The sequence below is a fragment of the Triticum aestivum genome, chromosome 4A (assembly GCF_018294505.1).
Source record: "Triticum aestivum cultivar Chinese Spring chromosome 4A, IWGSC CS RefSeq v2.1, whole genome shotgun sequence".
NCBI lineage: Eukaryota > Viridiplantae > Streptophyta > Magnoliopsida > Poales > Poaceae > Triticum > Triticum aestivum.
Window position 1 is genome coordinate 730,126,638 of NC_057803.1, and position 17,503 is coordinate 730,144,140.

The window sequence follows — 17,503 nt, forward strand, 5'->3', positions numbered from 1 at the left end:
GGCTAAACTGGGCCCACGTACCGCCTAAACCAGCCCCGATCAACCAGAGGCTCCCATTTCGTGGGAGCTTAGTATCTGTACCGATATATGCTTTTGGTGCAAGCGCAACATTTTTTTCCGTGCAAAACAAAGCTCTCCAAGACATAGGGATAAACCAGGTGAACACCGTAAAAGGAGAAAGGTCCATCTAAAACTTGAAAGCACGTACATAAAAATAAAAAAAATATCCAAAAGGCCCAGTACGCGCATGTGACAGATGGTGAACGCACCCCTTGACACGGTCCCAGGCCACAAAAAATGACTCCTGAGGTTCCCCTGCAAACGGTAGCCGTCAGTTAGCTATTCCCGGTAGATATGTTTTTTCGATCCTTCTTTCGGTGTTCTAACACGCGAGACATAGCTCTAGCTCCATTTATGTACTATATGTTATTAGATTTGCTTTTTGTCTCAAAAAAAATAGATTTGCTTTTGAGACACACACATATATTTTTTCTAGATATATGGCGCCATTCCTAGTCTAGCGAGGCCGAATGAATGGGCCTTGCTGACCTGAATCAGCCAGCCCAGACACACTTACTGGGCCGAATAATTCGGGTGGCCGGTGGGCAGGTGGAACGGGAAGCGGCGCCATTCATGCCACCCCACGGAAGTGTATAAGGAAGCCAACCGCGGCTTTGACACCTCCTCGCCCGCCGCCGCCGTCCCGCGCCGCCGCAGCCTCGCGCGTCCGGCCATGGCGCCGCCGTCCTCCGAAGAGCCGGCCGCCGCCGCCGCCGAGGCCGGCGCCATCTCCAAGGTCCTCGTCGTCATAGGTGCGCGCGCTTTCCCCCCTGCAAGATTCCCTCCCCGCCGCCCCTCGTGCTATGCTTGATTGCTTGCTTGCTCACTGTGTGGGGGTCTGGTTGGTTGCAGCGATGCAGACGGAGGCGCTCCCGCTCGTCACCCGGTTCCAGCTCGTCGAGGCGGCCGCCGACGAATCCATGTCAGTGCCCCCCCCCCCCCCCCCCCCCCCCCCCCCCTCCCCCCTTTTGGTTCAGAATTCAGAACTTAGAAACGGATGAGCAGCTACTTACTGGTCGATATGGCATGCTAGATTGTTAGTTACTTGGCATGTTGTTCTGCGGTGATACGCATAGCCCACTAGCTCGGTGCGCAGCTGCACAACACAGTGGAGATTAGACGCAAGTGTATGCCTAGGTAGATCTCCTGTGTTGTTGCTGCAAGGGTTGCGTCTGCGCGGAGGTGCAGCATAGATTTGTTGCTGGAATGGATGTTGAGCTGGGAAAATTTAGCAGCAGTCGGTTTCAGTTGGACAGATTTGTTGGATGGCTAGTTACTGTATAACTGAACCCAAGATGCTCTATACATGAATTACGCTGGAACCAGTTGGTCCTCAGATTTCTTTGGATGCTCTCAAGCTAACGCCTTTCTTTGTCGGTGCACACCTAACAGATTTCCTAAAGGTGCCCCATGGACGCGGTACCATGGCGACTACAAAGGCCTCCACATCGATCTCGTCTGGCCTGGAAAAGATCCTGTGCTCGGTAAGTTCTTACCACTATGCCGGTATTCCCAGCTGGCTGCGAGGACATGTTCTCTGTGGATCAGTGGCAGTTCGGTTTTTCTGATCAACTTCTCTGAAGAAGTGTCGTTTGCTTGGTATAATTGTCCATAGATCAACTTTGTTCCTTACCGACTTACCGAGAGCTAATCTCTTTCAGGAGTTGACAGTGTTGGTACAGTATCCGCAGCTCTGGTGACTTATGCTTCTATACAATTGTTGAAGCCAGACCTTATCATCAACGCTGGTACTGCTGGTGGTTTTAAGGTAGTGTTTTCATTGTTTCAGATGTTTGATGCCACCGTTTATGCATTACGGTTTTGCTGATTCTGTCTTGGTCCGTTTTAGGCCAGAGGAGCAGGTATTGGGGATGTCTTCTTAGCTTCAGATGTTGCATTCCATGACAGGAGAATACCCATTCCTGTGAGTCCTGTCTTATGTTTCTTCTCTATCCACAGTGCAATTGCATCCATTTTCTTGTAGCAGGACTGCATTGATAAGCTTCAGTGTTGTTTGAAATTAGGAAGTCATATGTGTGCAGAATTGTGCATAGCTAATTTTACCAAATGAATTCAATAATCCAATCCATATTGTTCGAATAAGTAGGAGTTCTCTGCTCTGGTTGTATCATCACGGCTAAACATGTGGAACTAAATGCTTACGCTTGTGGTTTGATATCTCTTTATGGCTTAGTATGTTATTTCTTCTGTAGAAATTTCCTCTCTTATGTCATTCTTTCATTCTCTGTTCAAACCTTATTGATGTTGACATGGTCTTTCTTGTGTAGGTTTTTGACAGTTATGGAATTGGAGCACGAAAAACATTTGAAACCCCAAATATAGTGAAGGAACTCAATTTGAAGGTAAGTTAGGCCATCTTCATTGGAATGCGCTTGTATAGGCGCTTAGAGAACAAAGTAAATCTCGTAGAATTAGAGAAGGAACTTAGCGCCTCTTGTTACAATGAAAACCGCTAATCTCGGATGCTAATAAGCCGTCCGCTGATCTCGCCGCTTATCTTGTGGGGCAAAAAAATCCCAAGCGCCCGGTTACCCTTTTTGCACCGATGCCGTAGCTGGCGCCAGGTTTGGAATGCCCAACTGCCGATCGATCGGGGAACAAATCCTGGCACCCTGGGTTAGCGCCCAGCGTTGGCGATGCCCTTATAGGGCTTCGCTGGATGCTAGTTGTTGCCACTTGTCAATCTGCTGGATTATTTTTTTGGCCATACTTGACGGCATGAATATACATGAATATGCCTTGCTGTTTATTTCAAAAGAGTGTTGTTTCTGAAATGAATTTTTTGTTTTCATTCAGTAATGCATATCAAGGCTCAGGAGCTAGGAGCCTCTCTAAAGTTGCTCTGCTTCCTCTGTTTCAGGTTGGGAAACTGTCAACTGGTGATTCTCTGGATATGTCCCCCCATGATGAGACAGCAATACTGAGCAATGAAGCTACAGTCAAGGATATGGAGGTACATGCTTTTACTTGAGAGTTCAGCTTATGAATTACAAACATGAGCAAATAACACGCAAATGGAGTTTGTTCACCCTACTTCTCCTGGACAACTTTAAGAAATCTAAATTTTTCAGAGGGTATTTGTTCTTCTGTAGGCACCTATATTTTTTTAGAGCCTTTAAGTAGGATGCTGCTAGTCTCCACCCGGTTGTGAATCAAGATGGCAATGTTTTTTTTTACCCTATTAGGGGACGGGGATGGGCGTCTTTTTAACCCCGCGGGGCCGTTGTTGGGTAAAATATGAAACCCGTTTCAACAATACTTGAACCTGAAACCCGCCATCCCCATCAAAATACTACAATAAGCGTATTCGAGGAGTATAATCTTGAGAGTGATGATGATCATGGACATCCATCTTGCTCATTCTCTTCTTTGCAAGCTCCAGTCCTTATGCCACTCTTCAATGAACGTGTTGCTCGAAAATGGCCAACATCTTTTAGGATAAAATCTGAGCTAGACCGTTACCTGGAAGATGAGCTAGTTCCATTGTCCAAAGATAAATTCAGTGTGTTAGATTGGTGGAAAGTTGGTGGAACACGCTATCTAACTTTGAGGCTGCTAGCACGTGATACTTTTGCAACTGCGGTCAGCACGGTTGCTTCGGAATCAGCATTTAGCACAAGTAGTGGAATTCTAGTTCTAAGAGGTAGAGCTCCAGTCCATATGTTTTCTTAAATATGCTGATTTCCCCGTGGGTTTAGAAAACCCGATGGCTTTAGGGGACGGGCAAAAATCTAGCCCCGCGCACGGTGACGGGGACGGGGCCGGGCTTGCGATTTTCTCGTGGGGATGGTTTTGGTTAGGCAAAACCTGGTGGGTTTCGTCCCTGCTGCCATCTAGAGTTGTGAATAGTAAATTAAAAAAAAGTAAAAAAATCTGAAATTTTGAGGCAACGAAGATGTTCATGTGCGCAAGGTTCGTGCAAATATCGTGGTGCTTGGACATCTGAGGACCAAGTGCCAAAAAAATCGGGTGCATAGAAGAACACTATTCATAGCCGATTTTTTTTTGCAAACTCCTCCGATGTCCAAACACCATGAAAATTTGTAAGCACCTTGCGCACGTGAGCATCTTCAATTCCAAAAAATTTCAGGTTTTATTTTTATATTTTTTACTATTTGTTTTGAATTTACTGTTCACCGGGTTTAGATGAGCCTGGGCACCATTTTGAATTATCGCTTTGAGTAGTTCTTTACTGATCTGTGTAGTTCTTGCTGGTTGATGCTATAGTTGAACTTAAATAGATCAACACCAATATAGCCATTTTTTTTAATTATGGGTTATGGCTGGCAACTCAGTTTTGTTACTTTTCTGCATCCATCTCTTGTGTACCTGCTAACAATCTGTAATTTGTAGATCTCATACTTGTTTTATTCCCTCTCGTTTGCCATTCCAGGGAGCAGCGGTGGCGTATGTTGCTGACTTGTTCTCGACACCCGCTATCTTTGTCAAGGCTGTGACTGACATTGTTGATGGGGAGAAGCCAACAGCCGAGGAGTTTCTGCAAAACCTGATCTCGGTGACGATGGCGCTGGACCAGGCAGTCTTGCAAGTGGTAGACTTCATCAGCGGCAAATGTATCTCTGATCTCTGAACGCCGAACACTCCGCCATGCTGTTCTGGGGTCCACAAACTGAGGGAGCCTGAATATATATTGTTGGATGTATAATGTTTCCTGGGGGGTTTCACACACGATTTTACATTATCGTAACCCCTATGTAAAAATTTCTTGGCGATTACTCGGAGCCATTGTATGGGATTTTGTAGAATTTTACAAACTGTGCAGCTTAGTGAAGCTCGGCTTAATAAGGTGGTGTATGGTTACACTGGAATAAATGATGGGCACTGGAACTCCCATGGATTCAGCACAATGGTTGATGGATCTTGCCAGCTCCATCACATGGTGCTTCACAAGTGCAGTGAGCAATGAATACTTTCCAAATGCAGTGAGTAGTAAAGGCACTCATTTTTGGGAGCAGCTGTGCCATATGTATGCTGTACCATTTAACTGCAATAATTCTACAGTACTGTTTGTTGGACTCAGTTCTTTGTTACCTGCTATTTTGCACCTTTTGTTTTACCTACTATAATTTGTAGACCTCGTACGGAGACAAAAAAAATCTTTTTGTTAGATCTTTGTTCTTTTGTACTCCCTCTTTAAACAAATATAAGACTTATATTTGTTTACAGAGGTAGTAGTTGATAATGTAGTTGGAATTAAATGGATAAACATTGAGAATATATTGATATTTGTACACTTGTAGCAGTTACTCTTGCGTTCCACCTAGTATTCTGCATCCTTTTCTTTTACATGATTGCGACAAACTGTAATTTGTAGACCTCCAATTTGTTTTCCAATTTCTCATTTGAATTTCCTGGGAGCAGCGACGGCACCTCTGATAGTATCTGAAATCCTAACAATCTGACGTTCCAGAAATATGTAACATGGGACAGATTGTTGGATGTATAATATTTTGTGGACGTGTTCACGATCTTACATTGTGCTTACCTTGCAAGTAAATTTTTATTTGGCAATTACCTGGAGCCAATGTGTGTGATTTTGTAGAATATTTAGCAAAACTGAGCGGTGTTAGTGTAGCTCCTATGAGTTGTTGAATTGGCAAGCTAAAATATAAATGATGGGCGCTGAAACTCCCGTGGATTTGGCACAGGAAAAATAACTCTAGGAGTCATGGGTGCACCTTGGCAGCTCCATCACATGCTAGCTAGTACAAAATGCAGTGAGCAGTGAATACTTGCCAATGTTGGGAGCAGTGAAAAATAACTCTAAATTTCTATATGTGTGCTAAATCAGTTCATTGCTTTAACTCTATAGTACTGCTGGTTGGTTGGTTCTCTTGCTTTATTTTTTTACCATTGTAACTTGGTAAAGTTGAGGAGGCTTAAATTTGGCTGCACAGTCGCTCCACACCTTTGCGATTGGCCGAAGATCATCCAAAGCAAGTGCTCTCTTCTTCTTCCTTGCCTGCTGTGCTCTCATGGTGATCTGCTTCTCTCTTCCCCCCCCCCCCCCCCCCCCCCCCCTCCATAATATTTTGATTTCCTTTATTTTTGCATATGAGCATAATTTTTTCTGTGGAAAAGTAGGGTTTGCAGCAGCGCGCTGAGGAAGATGAGGAGATCACCCCACTCTCCGGCGACAGGCCCTTCTTCACCGCTGTCATGTGCAAGACCCACGTTCAGAAGCCCTATGTGCTGGTATGATATGACGCTGCAAGCCTGCAACAATGGCGGCTAGCTTCATAATCAATTGGTCATGCCCTGATCTTCTCTGCTTCTTGCGCCGGACCGTGCAGATTATCCCGACTCACTTCCAGCGCCGGCTGCCGGCGAGGCGAGCGGCGGTGGTGCTCCGGTGCCGCGGGAGCTCGTGGATCATGAGCTACTGCGGTGACACCAAGCTGAAGAGGCTCGACCAGGGCTGGGCGGACTTCGCCGTCCACAACCGGCTGCAGGTCGGAGATGCGTGTGTGTTTGAGCTGCTGTCCAGGGATGCCGAAGATGTCGGCAAGGGCGAGGTGGTGCTCGAGGTGCAGGTGCTCCGAGGTGGTGGCCTGCCGGAGCCCGAGGATCTCGGAACCAGAGGAGACACCACCGACGAGCCCATCGTCATCTTGGACCAAAGCTAAGCTTCACTTGTTGCTGGTGCAAGTCGATTCAATGTCTTCTGCTTGTAAGCCATTGACCACCAAATTATTAGCTTGCATTTCATTCTCTAGGTCTATGTGTCGTCTTGTAATTCGGTCATGAAATAATCAGTTTGCCCATGACCAAGTATGCATGAACTCTTCGTCAATTCCATTATCTTCCTCATTTCTTCTTATGGCCGCATCTGCGCACCTCAAGATTTATGAAGGTTTTTCCATGCAAAAATATCTGGCACAATTGACTGTAGATACTCCCTCCGTACCTTAATGTAAGACGTTTTTCGGAGGGTACTATTGCAGAAGGAGCAATTTATTAGGCCCATGGGCCAGTGTTTTGTCTCTATGCTCCGTGGGTTATTTAACCACCTTCTTTCTACCATACAACAATTCTCCGTCGAACATGTAAAGAAACAATTGTCCGTCGAAACAATGCAAGAAATAGCAAATTTTATACGACTGGCAAATGAGGTATCTCTCCATACTTCAAGCTCACACCTTGCTCCCACATACCAACTGTTGGCAAAAGCAAAAGGAAAATAAAAAGGAGAACGGGGGTTAGCTTGGGAATAGGTGACATCCGAAATGGAAAGTCTCATATGCGCAGTGTGATATGGTTCCGGGCAGATAGACTTCGTTGTCCACAACCGGTTCCTCATCAAAGAATGTGTCTAGGCGGCTGACGTGTGCGACTGTGCGGTGCAGCGATGACCTGTGCGACGGCGCGGTGCTGAATCAGTTAACTGCAATAACTGTATACTCAGACTGTATTTCCAATTACAAAGACAATAATTATTGTCATTAGAGTAGTATTCCAGTGATCTTCTTTGTTCGTTATAGCTGAAAATATAGTTGAACTTAAATGGATCATCACTGAAATATTTTGATTTATATAGCTGATACTGTTGGCAGTGACGGTTAAATTTCACGTACCAGGGCGGTCTCGGGATCATTTCATCCAAGCGGATGAATATTGCCGTCCTCTCCAAATGCTTTGGCGCATTCAGACCGGTGATGGTGGACTATGGCTGGAGGTTATCCGCGCAAAGTACCTACAAGGGTATCCTCTGGCATTCGCCTCTAGATCTGGAAGGTCCCAATTCTGGCAATCGGTGATCCAACTGATGCCGGTCTTGCGTATTGGGACCTCCATTAAAGTGGGCTCTGGGTCTGGCACCCTATTCTGGCTTGATAGATGGGCCGGGACTCGACCTTTTGCGGAGCGGTTTTACGCTTTATTCTCAATATGTGCCCGCCCACAACTTTTGCTGGCCGTGGCTTTGGCTAACATGGGCGCAATCGCCTTCCGCCGTACCTTCGGGGCGGTGGAGCACGCTCAATGGGAGGAGCTGCTCGATTGTGTTGCCCTCCACACCCCCTCCCTTGAGCCCAACTCGCTGTCCTGGCATCTGGAGCCAAGCGGCCGATTCGCTACTAGATCCCTGTACCAGGCGATTGTGCCCACTCCCGGAACAATTGAACTATCGGTGTTATGGGAGATCAAACTCCCCTTGAAAATCCGCATATTCCCCTGGCAATGGGTCCGAGGCCGACTGCCTTCCGGCACGGAGGTGCGTAAGCGTAATGGCCCTGGGGACAGCCTTTGTCCCATTTGTATGGTACCGAAAGACTGCAACCACCTCTTCTTCCGGTGCCCGGCGGCGTAGTTCGTATGGAGCTGCTTCCGGGAGGTTGTTGGTGGCGTTTGGTACCATGACAACCTTCCAGACTTGTTCGGGGAGATCCTTAGGCTCCCCAGTCCAAGACGTGCTCCCACCTGGGTGGCTATGGGCACCCTGGCATGGACCCTCTGGTGCATCCGCAATAAACTAGTCATCGAACGCGTGATTCCTTGTCATGTGACTGATGCAATCTACAAAATGTGTGGCTTCTTACAGCTATGGAGACCGCTTAGCAAGTGGCGCGATCGGGACGTCATCGACAACATCATCACGGGTCTCCGTTCCTCGGCTGCAGCATTAGCTCCACCACCACTGCCACCCCCTCCTGAGCCGGATTAGCTTCTTTTTTCTCTTTGTTTGAGGCTTGTCTTGCTGTGCCCCTAGCGATGATTTGAGACTTGCTTGTACTTTGAACCGACTTATTGGATGCTTAGTGTTGTTGCTTTATAATATAAAGCGGGGGAAACCCTTTTTCGTAAATTTTACGTACAATTATTGGCATCGATAACAACAACGTAGTGAAAGGAAAGGAAACAATGTCATACATATCAGTGAGTAACCAGGACAAGCATATTAGAGATGGCCGAAAGAAAATCAGGAAGAAGTGGCATCCGCCTAAGGAAGGGAGGATGAAGCTCAATGTTGATGGGGCATATGCAAATGATGGAACAACAGGCGCGGGTATGATCCTACGCGACTACACGAGAGCCGTGATCTTCGCGGCAAGCCGGCAGATATGTGTTGGCATCGATGCACTCGACTCGGAGCTTGCAGCGATGGAGGAGGGCCTCGCCCTCGCGCTGCACTGGACTCGGGATGCCTTCACTCTAGAATCAGACTGTGCGGAGGCCATCAAGCTATTGGATGTGAGAAGTCCGAATGCGTTCATCTATGCATCAATGATTAGTGTGATTCAGGAGCTCATCAGGAAAAGAAATATTCAGGTAGTCCAAATCAGCGTGATGCTTACAGGGCAAGTCATGAGCTGGCTAGACTAGGTAGAGTACAAGGCAGGACTGCCGTTTGGCTTAGAAACTACCCTCCAGAAATCGGTGAGGCGATTTGTGCTGATTGTACTCATAACCCATTTTAATTTTATCTCTTTTCCCCTCAAAAAAATTACGTACAGTTCTCCAACTTCTTTTTACCTGCTTACATGTTCTATACACCTGGTCTCGGTGATAATGGCATTTGACAAGGCAGTAACCGAAGTGCTCGGCTTCATCAGCGGAAAATGCATCTATGGTATCTGTAATCTTGACAATCTGCCTTTCCACGAATGGTTGTAATAGGGGATATATTGTTGTATGTATAGTATTTTGTGGGAGTAGTTTCGTACATGATCTTATATTGTTGTAACCTCATATTAAAAAAAATCCTTGGCGATTACTTAGAGCCAATGTATATCATTTTGTAGAATATTCTGCAAAAATGTGCAATGTTTTTTTAGAAAAGAAGGATGACCCCGGCCTCTGCATCTGGGAGATGCATGCGGCCACTTTATTAATTATTCTCACAAGACCTTACGAAGTCATACAATAGTAGTAAGACTAAAGCCCGTCTAGGCAATATATGCCGCTACTCCTATCCAGTTGATGTAGGGATGCTGATAGTCTGGGCCTAATACCAAACAAACCTCGCCGCCAAACCTAACATCTATGACCTGAGGTCCCAACCAGGACGCCTGCCGGGTACGGGGCACCCACCAGTCCGGCGCACTCTTCAACCCAGACGCCTGCCGGGTATGAGACCGCCGCAGCCACCTGCCACCAACCCATCTTCAGAGCTGTACTGTTGCATCTACTGTGCCAGGTCTCTCTGCCATCGACGCCACCACGACGCCAGACAGCGTCGTCCTCCTGCGCGAGTCCATCCTCGCACATCGGACGCCGAATCTGCACTGCGCCACGCCGTCGAGATCCATCGCCATCAATGTGTAGGATGAAGCACCGCTCCACCTAAGATGTGGTCCACTGGTCCCTCGAGCCCGTGCACACCTCCAAGAACGACGCCCCCAAGGAGGGAACGACATAAGAACGCCGCCATCTTCCGATCAACTGATCCAGGGTTTCCCCCGGAGGTAGCAGACAGTGACCTTGAAACTCTCCTCGGCGATGCCTTCAAGAAGGCAATGTCGCAAAATAGCGCCGCCACCGCCGGCTTTGGCAGTAAGCCGAAAGCAAACTTTCACCCGGATCTGTTCGAAGGACCTCCATCAAGCATCTCGTGCACGGATCGCCGCCATCTCTGCCGGGGACTGGACGATGGATCCAGGCCGCCGCCACCTGACCGGCCACGGCACCACCGCGGTGCCTAAGCCGGCGCCGTCATGCCCACCATGCCCGCCTGTAGACGCCCTCCAGATCTGCCCGCCCACGGACGAAGCCCGCGATCTGGGCCGCCGCCACAGGTGCTCCTCAGCCACGGGGAAAACGCGCCTGCGCTGTTGTTGCCGTCACACTCGCCGCCGGGCGCCCGCTGCTCCTTGCCGCCGGTGTACCGCCGATCCATGAGCCGCCACCGCCGACAGGAGATCGCCACCACCGCGCGAGGGGGAGCGCCCCGCCGCCGCCGTCACTGGCCAGGCAACGCCGGCCTGGCCTCGGGCGGCGGCAGGAGGAGGGAGAGAGGAGCTGAGGCCTAGGGCCGGCGTGTTAGATCGCCCCCCGTGTCGCCAGGGGCTGGCCTCAAGAAAAATGTGCAGTGTAGTGTAGCTCTGATGAGTAGTCGAATTGTCAAACTAAAATACAAATGATTGATGCAGAAACTCCCATACACTCGAGGAAAATAAATCTAGGGGTGATGGATGGGCATTTGCAGCTCCATCTTCTATGTCTACATAGCTACCCCCAACTAACTATTTCTCTCAACATGCAAGCATGCCACATCATCGCACACTATGCATGAGAAAAGTCCCACCCCAACTATCACATGTCTCTCAACATACAAGCATGCCACTTCATCACGACATGCATGAAAAAGGGACTCATCTCAACATACAAACATACATGAGAATTTTCATTCTATTATGCTATATATATCTAATAATTTTTTACAACTATATAGTAATCAAACATAATAAATTATATGTATTTTAATTTCATATTATTACTTCAAATATTCATGTTTCATACAATGAATCACATTGAAATATGTTGCAAAGTATACCCGCAACGTGCGTGGTATCATCTAGTACTTGCCCTTGTTGGGAGCAGTGAAAAAAACTATATGTCTATATGTCTGTTATAAATCATTTAGATGCTTTAATTCTGTTGTACTGCTGGTCGGTTGGTTCTCTTGCTATTTTTACCATGGTGACTTTCGTAAAGTTCAGAAGGCTTAAAGTTGGTTGCACAGTAGCTCCACACTAAGCTGTGGAGTTTCCTGCTTTGGTCTCCTCTTCTTTGCTTGCCTGCTCTGCTCTGGAACTCATGGTGATCAGCTTCTCCCCCACTCTCCCACGCCTCAAATTATAGTTTCCTCACTCAATTTTATTTCCCCCTTCCCTTGTTCGTCATTGGGTTGTATAATATTTTCCTCACTCAAATTTATTTTCCCCTTCCCTTGTCCCCGGCCTCTGCATCTGAACGATGCATGTAGCCATATTATTAAAAAATTCACAAAATATCACAAAGTCTTCAAAGTATTACAACTCGCAAAAGGAGCAAAGAAAAATAAAAAGCCGCAATGCCACAACCGGTATGAATTAATGGACTAGGGCCCTAGACTCCTATCCCGTTATGTGACCGCCATCCAAACCGGTTGAGTATAGCCCGTGCTACCATCTCCCATTGGTTGCACCTAGTAACCAGTGGCTCCCTGAAGTCCGTAGGAGTAAGGACGACGTACGGATCCATGCCGTAGCTCTGAAGATGACCTGCAAGAAGTTTAAAATGTGTTGTCTGTTAAAAATCATATCATTCCTGCAATTCCATATATTCGACATAAGTGAACATATTCCAATTCGAATACGAGCCGCAGTAAAAAGTTCCACCCCAGCTAACCACGTCCCAAATAACAATTCAATGCTAACTGGAGGGACGATGTTGAGGCCTATATGGATCGTGCGCCAAAGTAATTTTGGGAGAGGGCAATCTATGAAGAGATGTTGAATTGTTCCATCATGATCACAAAAACAACATCATGAACTGTCTACCCATCGCCGCTTTAACAAATTATCTTTAGTGAGTATCACTTGCTTGTGAATAGATCTCGAGATTGAGCCAGAGTTAATAAGGTCCATATAAAAGGATTTTACCGTAAACACTCCGTTACGAGCCAACTTCCAGTGTATGGAGACCGGTTGGTCGGATAATTGAACATCCATCTTTCTCCGAACCAAATGTATCCATGCATTCCATCGCTCCCCCACTAACGATCGCCTAAACTGAATGTTCAAGGGAGTCGATTGTAATATTATGCGTACATAATCTTCCTTACGTTGCACAATATTATAAGGGCTTGGATATTGTGTGGCTAATGGCGTCTCTCCTAGCCACGTATCCTCCCATAATCTTGTTGTCATCCCATTGCCAACAAGAAATTTGGTCCTACGAAAGAACAAGTCTTTCATTCTCATAAGCCCCTTCCAAAAAGGGGAATCGTTCGGCCTCACAGTGACTTGGTGATGCGTTTGTGTTTGAGCTGGTGTCCAGGGATGCTGAAGATGGCGGCAAGGGGGAGGTGGTGCTTGGAGGTGGTGGCCTGCCAGAGCCCGAGGATCTCGCCAATAATGGAGACACCGCAATGGAGCCCATCATCATCATGGACTACTCAACGTACGCATGTCTCCTTGTAAGCCATGGATAGCATAATATTATTATGAGCTTGCATTTTATTCTCTATATCTATGACAGAAAGAAACAAATGATGAAACCGGAAATAAATATTATATAACAAGCAACAAATATTACTATAAATTAGACTATCGATTAACTTTATCACAACATAATCGCTTTGCTCAAGACTGGAATCATAGTCACTTGTCTTTAGCTTGGAAATTGCAAAATCATCACAAATATTTTGCTATTATCAAATATCGCACCAGTCACTAAATCACAATTTCATCTTAATAAAGCATAGACTGATTGTTTGATGGACAGTCATGTTTAGACCAACCAAAAGACCACATCTCTATCCATCCACCCCTTCCACCCTTTTCTTCGCTTTTCTGGTGGCATGTGCACATCATTATTTATGAAAGCCCAGTAGTCAAAAAATAGCTGGTAAAACTGACTCCAGATAAATATTTTCAGCAACCAGACATGCCACACTGCACTATATATGACGTCTGATAGAATGTGTTCTCGCCATGCTCAATAGTTATTTAACCACCTTCCTCTTTCTCGCATACAAAAATATCCGGTCGAAACAATTCAAGAAAGAATCAATTTAAATACGCCTACCAATTGAGTGTGTTCTCTCCCTGTTTCAAGGTCAACAACTTGCTCTCAGACACCAATTGTTAGCAAAAGCAACAAGGAAATTTAAAAAGAGATGGGAGGTTAGATTGAGAATTGGAGACGTCAGAAATAAAATGCATACAGAAGTCAAGAACATGCACACTACAATATGTTCCCTCGTAGATACGCCTTGCACTCAACAACCAGTTCTTGGTCAATGGCGCTTGTGTCTTTGAGATAGTGACTGGTGCCAAACAGGGTATGGAGGTGGTGGTCGAAGTCCGTGTACGTGGATCTTTGTTCACAGAGAAACTCACTTCCAACACTCCGAACCATGGTAACCATGGAGTTAGAGGTCAAGCTATGGCAGGCTTCTGTTTGCGTGGCACCGGAGATTATTTATTAGCTTTCGCACGCTGTGAAAATTCTTATGTTGGTCAGTTTACTAATAGAGTAGGTTTGGTTGGAGTTGGCGTTGACACCTGGCTGAAATATATGATGGATTATGGTTTGTAATTCCCCAAAATTAGTACCACTAATTGAGATCGGAAGCATGTCTCCTAGGAAAACGGAGGGAAACCCACATTATCCGGACAATATTTCAGTGTATTCTTTTTCTTTCATCTCACAACTCGAAGGAACACCTTCTTTTTCAAATGATTGATTTTGCGTGATGTTGGCTCTTGTTTTGAAACCCACCGTCACCATGGACTAGATGTTGGCTTCATGTGGCCTGCGGAAGTCGATTCATTCTAAGTATGTCTGATCAAAGATCCACCAGCACCTTAAAAGCCACCCTCAAGCCTTGTTGCTAAAAAATGGTGAAAACTGTAAGTAATTATTTTAGGTTGTAACATCCGCCTAATTTGGTTAAAAAAAACCAAATTCCATGGATAGTCAAGCAGCTTGAGACTGAACGTAGACAAATAATAAATGGTAATCGTAACAAGATGGATGAATCAGACATCTAGTACTCATGATCGATACTGAGAGCTGGCTTCACTTGTTGCTGGTGTATGTAGATTCAATACGTGTGTTTTCTTTGTACGACATCTACCATGATATTATTATTAGCTTGCATTTCATTCTGTAGATCTATGTCTTCTACTAATTGGTCATGACATAATCTGTTTGGTCAAAGACTGAGACATCAGAAATGAAAAGTCCTGAAGCCGATCACATGCACAATGGGACATGGTTCCATGTGGATAGACTTCGTTCTCAACAACCGGCTTTGCCGTTTTGGATCGATGACGCTTGCATCTGTAACCTGGTGACTGCTGGCGCCATTTATGAAGAAGACGGTGTCCAAAATGAAGATACTTTGTGTGAACGATCGTGGTAGAGCAGGTCACCTCCAAGAGTGCCAGCCTCTATATATTGGACCGTGCTCACCAACGAAGGGCAAGACGCTGACAGGCATGCCCGTCAAGGTCGCCATAGTTTAAGAGCCATGTTAGGACGGGAACGAAGTGCGGACGCGCGTGAGAAGCCATAGCAGTGGTCGCGAAATTCCTCACCGCGAGTGGGATTCCTTGCCAACGACTGATCGTGGTAGAGCGGCCGATTAACGACTGGGATCACTTCATGTGGGCATCGTGATAGTGGGAGTGGTAAGCCAGGACCTGAGCGAGATTGACATACTGCACTACTTTGCATTAATATTGGTGCAAACTGTTTTTTTGCGAAAAGAAGATCTATTGTAAAAGTTCATCAGAAGTACCAATATCTCAACCATGATAAAAATTATATTAAAATGTGGAGATCACCGAACAACCACTACTTCCATTAGAAGGTGCCGCCTAACCACTATCGCCGCTCCCGTACCGGAGCCGGCTTGACTTTATGTCGAGAAGTCCTCGAGCACGTACCCCTAAGGACCAGCGGCCTGGAGCCGCAGCCGTCGTTGTTGAACCTTGCATAGATCTGAACAAATCGTGCAAACTCTTACATGCCTAATTTTATAGGAAGGTGGGAGGGAACACTAGTGCTGATATAAACTGCTACATCGAAGCGTAATCCACAACCAAGACTGAGCCGATTGCATGGGCCAAACAAGAAAACATAATCATATAATTATCAGCGAGGATGACTAGGGATGTGAGAGGATGGTTCAAGTTGCACAGAATTAATGGGGGACGAGGACACATATGTCCGTTGTTCTAGTCTGTACCCCTTCCCCCCGCTGAGTCTAGACTAGAACCCCCCCCCCCCCCCCCCCCCCCCCCCCCCAGCCATCTTCTTGTCAAAATATGCGATACTTGTGATTCATGGTAGCCCAAAGTGAAGTACTTATGGCAAATTCCGTAACCGACTGTTGATCGTGCCCATTGCTAGTTAGACATGTTCAAATTTCAGAATTAGGAAGGTTTTCTTTGACAATACTGCGTATAATACTGCTCATTACTTTTATTTGGATATGTCAAACTTCTGATTTTTGGTAGCCCAAATTGAAGTACTTTCGAGTGTGTCCAGGCTTTCAAAAATTGCTAGCTCCGCCACTACTTCACAAAGTCATGAGTTCCCGTGTTTGGCAAACTGCTGGTAAAGAACTTTTTAGCTGTCCTTTGACAGTCTTCTTTGTACAAGTGGTCCCTACTCATTTCGTCGAATTTCACACACTGGAGATACCCCTAGCATGTAGAAGTATAAAGTGAACACATTCAACATGTCTAACCATATTATATTGCACCAACTACCGAGCACATTCCTCATGAGTCATTTACCTTTCTCTAGCACACCAACCGGCAGAAAAATGCAAAAAACAAAAAACAGCTTATGTATTACTCCCTCCGTTCGAAATTACTTGTCTCGAAAATGGGTGTATCTAGAACTAAAATACGTCTAGATACATCCATTTCTGCGACAAGTAATTCCGAACGGAGGGAGTACCTCTTATCCAGTCTTTTGTCTTCATGATTCATAGTTTAGTGAGGTTAAACACCTCACCAACAAGGAATTGAAAAAAAATGCAAAACTTAAGAAAAAAAAGGTGATCATATCTTCGGATTGGGAGACATCGAGAAGGGCTTGCTTAGTATGAAGGAAAATTGCAGTACCACAAAGATCCAAGCCATCGAGAAGCAGATTGGGTGTGGCTGGGTACCACCGTGACATGCTCTGAGGTTCGTGGGCATGTATCTTTGTGTGACGTCTTTGGATTCGTCTCCGTGTCATTTCACAACGACATAATGTACCTGCCAATCGACATAATGTTCCCAACGGGCTATGGTGATGCTAATGGAGGAGGAAGATTCAGAGTGAGTGGCAAGCTGAGCCACCTCGAGGTCGGCCGGCCAGGTTCTTACCACGCACTCTAGCGAGCCATCTTACAAGCCACTACACTGCATTAATTCTGTTATTTTCTTTCTATAGTGCGGCCTGGGTTTGAGATATGACATTTACTAAGTCTGATCCAAAGGACCCTCTCGCGTCGCTCCCCCCGCGAGCGACCGAGGGGGCAACCCTAGCCCCCGGGGTCTCAGGTCCCCCGCCCCTCTTCTCCCCTCGCCGCCGCCGGTCCGTGCCGTCGGGCAAAGCCCAGTAGGTGCTCGCGGCGGCGGGGCCCAATCTCCTCCTCCTGCGAGGGCTCGGCGCGGGCGGGCATCCTCGGGCGGCGCTGTCGCGTTCATCCGGGGCGCGGTGGCGCGTGGGCAGGTGTGGTGGAGGTGTTGTG

General features: G+C 46.5%; 2 protein-coding genes across 2 annotated transcripts; both read left to right on the forward strand.

Annotated features, from left to right (window-relative positions):
• Window positions 1-621: 621 nt before the first annotated feature.
• On the forward strand, window positions 622-5,121 carry LOC123088407 (5'-methylthioadenosine/S-adenosylhomocysteine nucleosidase). Its single transcript, XM_044510606.1, has 8 exons — window positions 622-812; window positions 913-982; window positions 1,453-1,544; window positions 1,722-1,828; window positions 1,910-1,984; window positions 2,349-2,423; window positions 2,942-3,034; window positions 4,475-5,121. The coding sequence occupies exons 1-8, from the start codon at window positions 734-736 to the stop codon at window positions 4,670-4,672; spliced, it is 789 nt and encodes a 262-aa protein (XP_044366541.1). The 5' UTR covers window positions 622-733; the 3' UTR covers window positions 4,673-5,121.
• A 908-nt stretch (window positions 5,122-6,029) lies between these two features.
• Window positions 6,030-6,912, forward strand: LOC123083439 (B3 domain-containing protein Os06g0112300). Its single transcript, XM_044505488.1, has 3 exons — window positions 6,030-6,080; window positions 6,187-6,297; window positions 6,396-6,912. The coding sequence occupies exons 1-3, from the start codon at window positions 6,078-6,080 to the stop codon at window positions 6,726-6,728; spliced, it is 447 nt and encodes a 148-aa protein (XP_044361423.1). The 5' UTR covers window positions 6,030-6,077; the 3' UTR covers window positions 6,729-6,912.
• The last annotated feature ends 10,591 nt before the right edge of the window (window positions 6,913-17,503 follow it).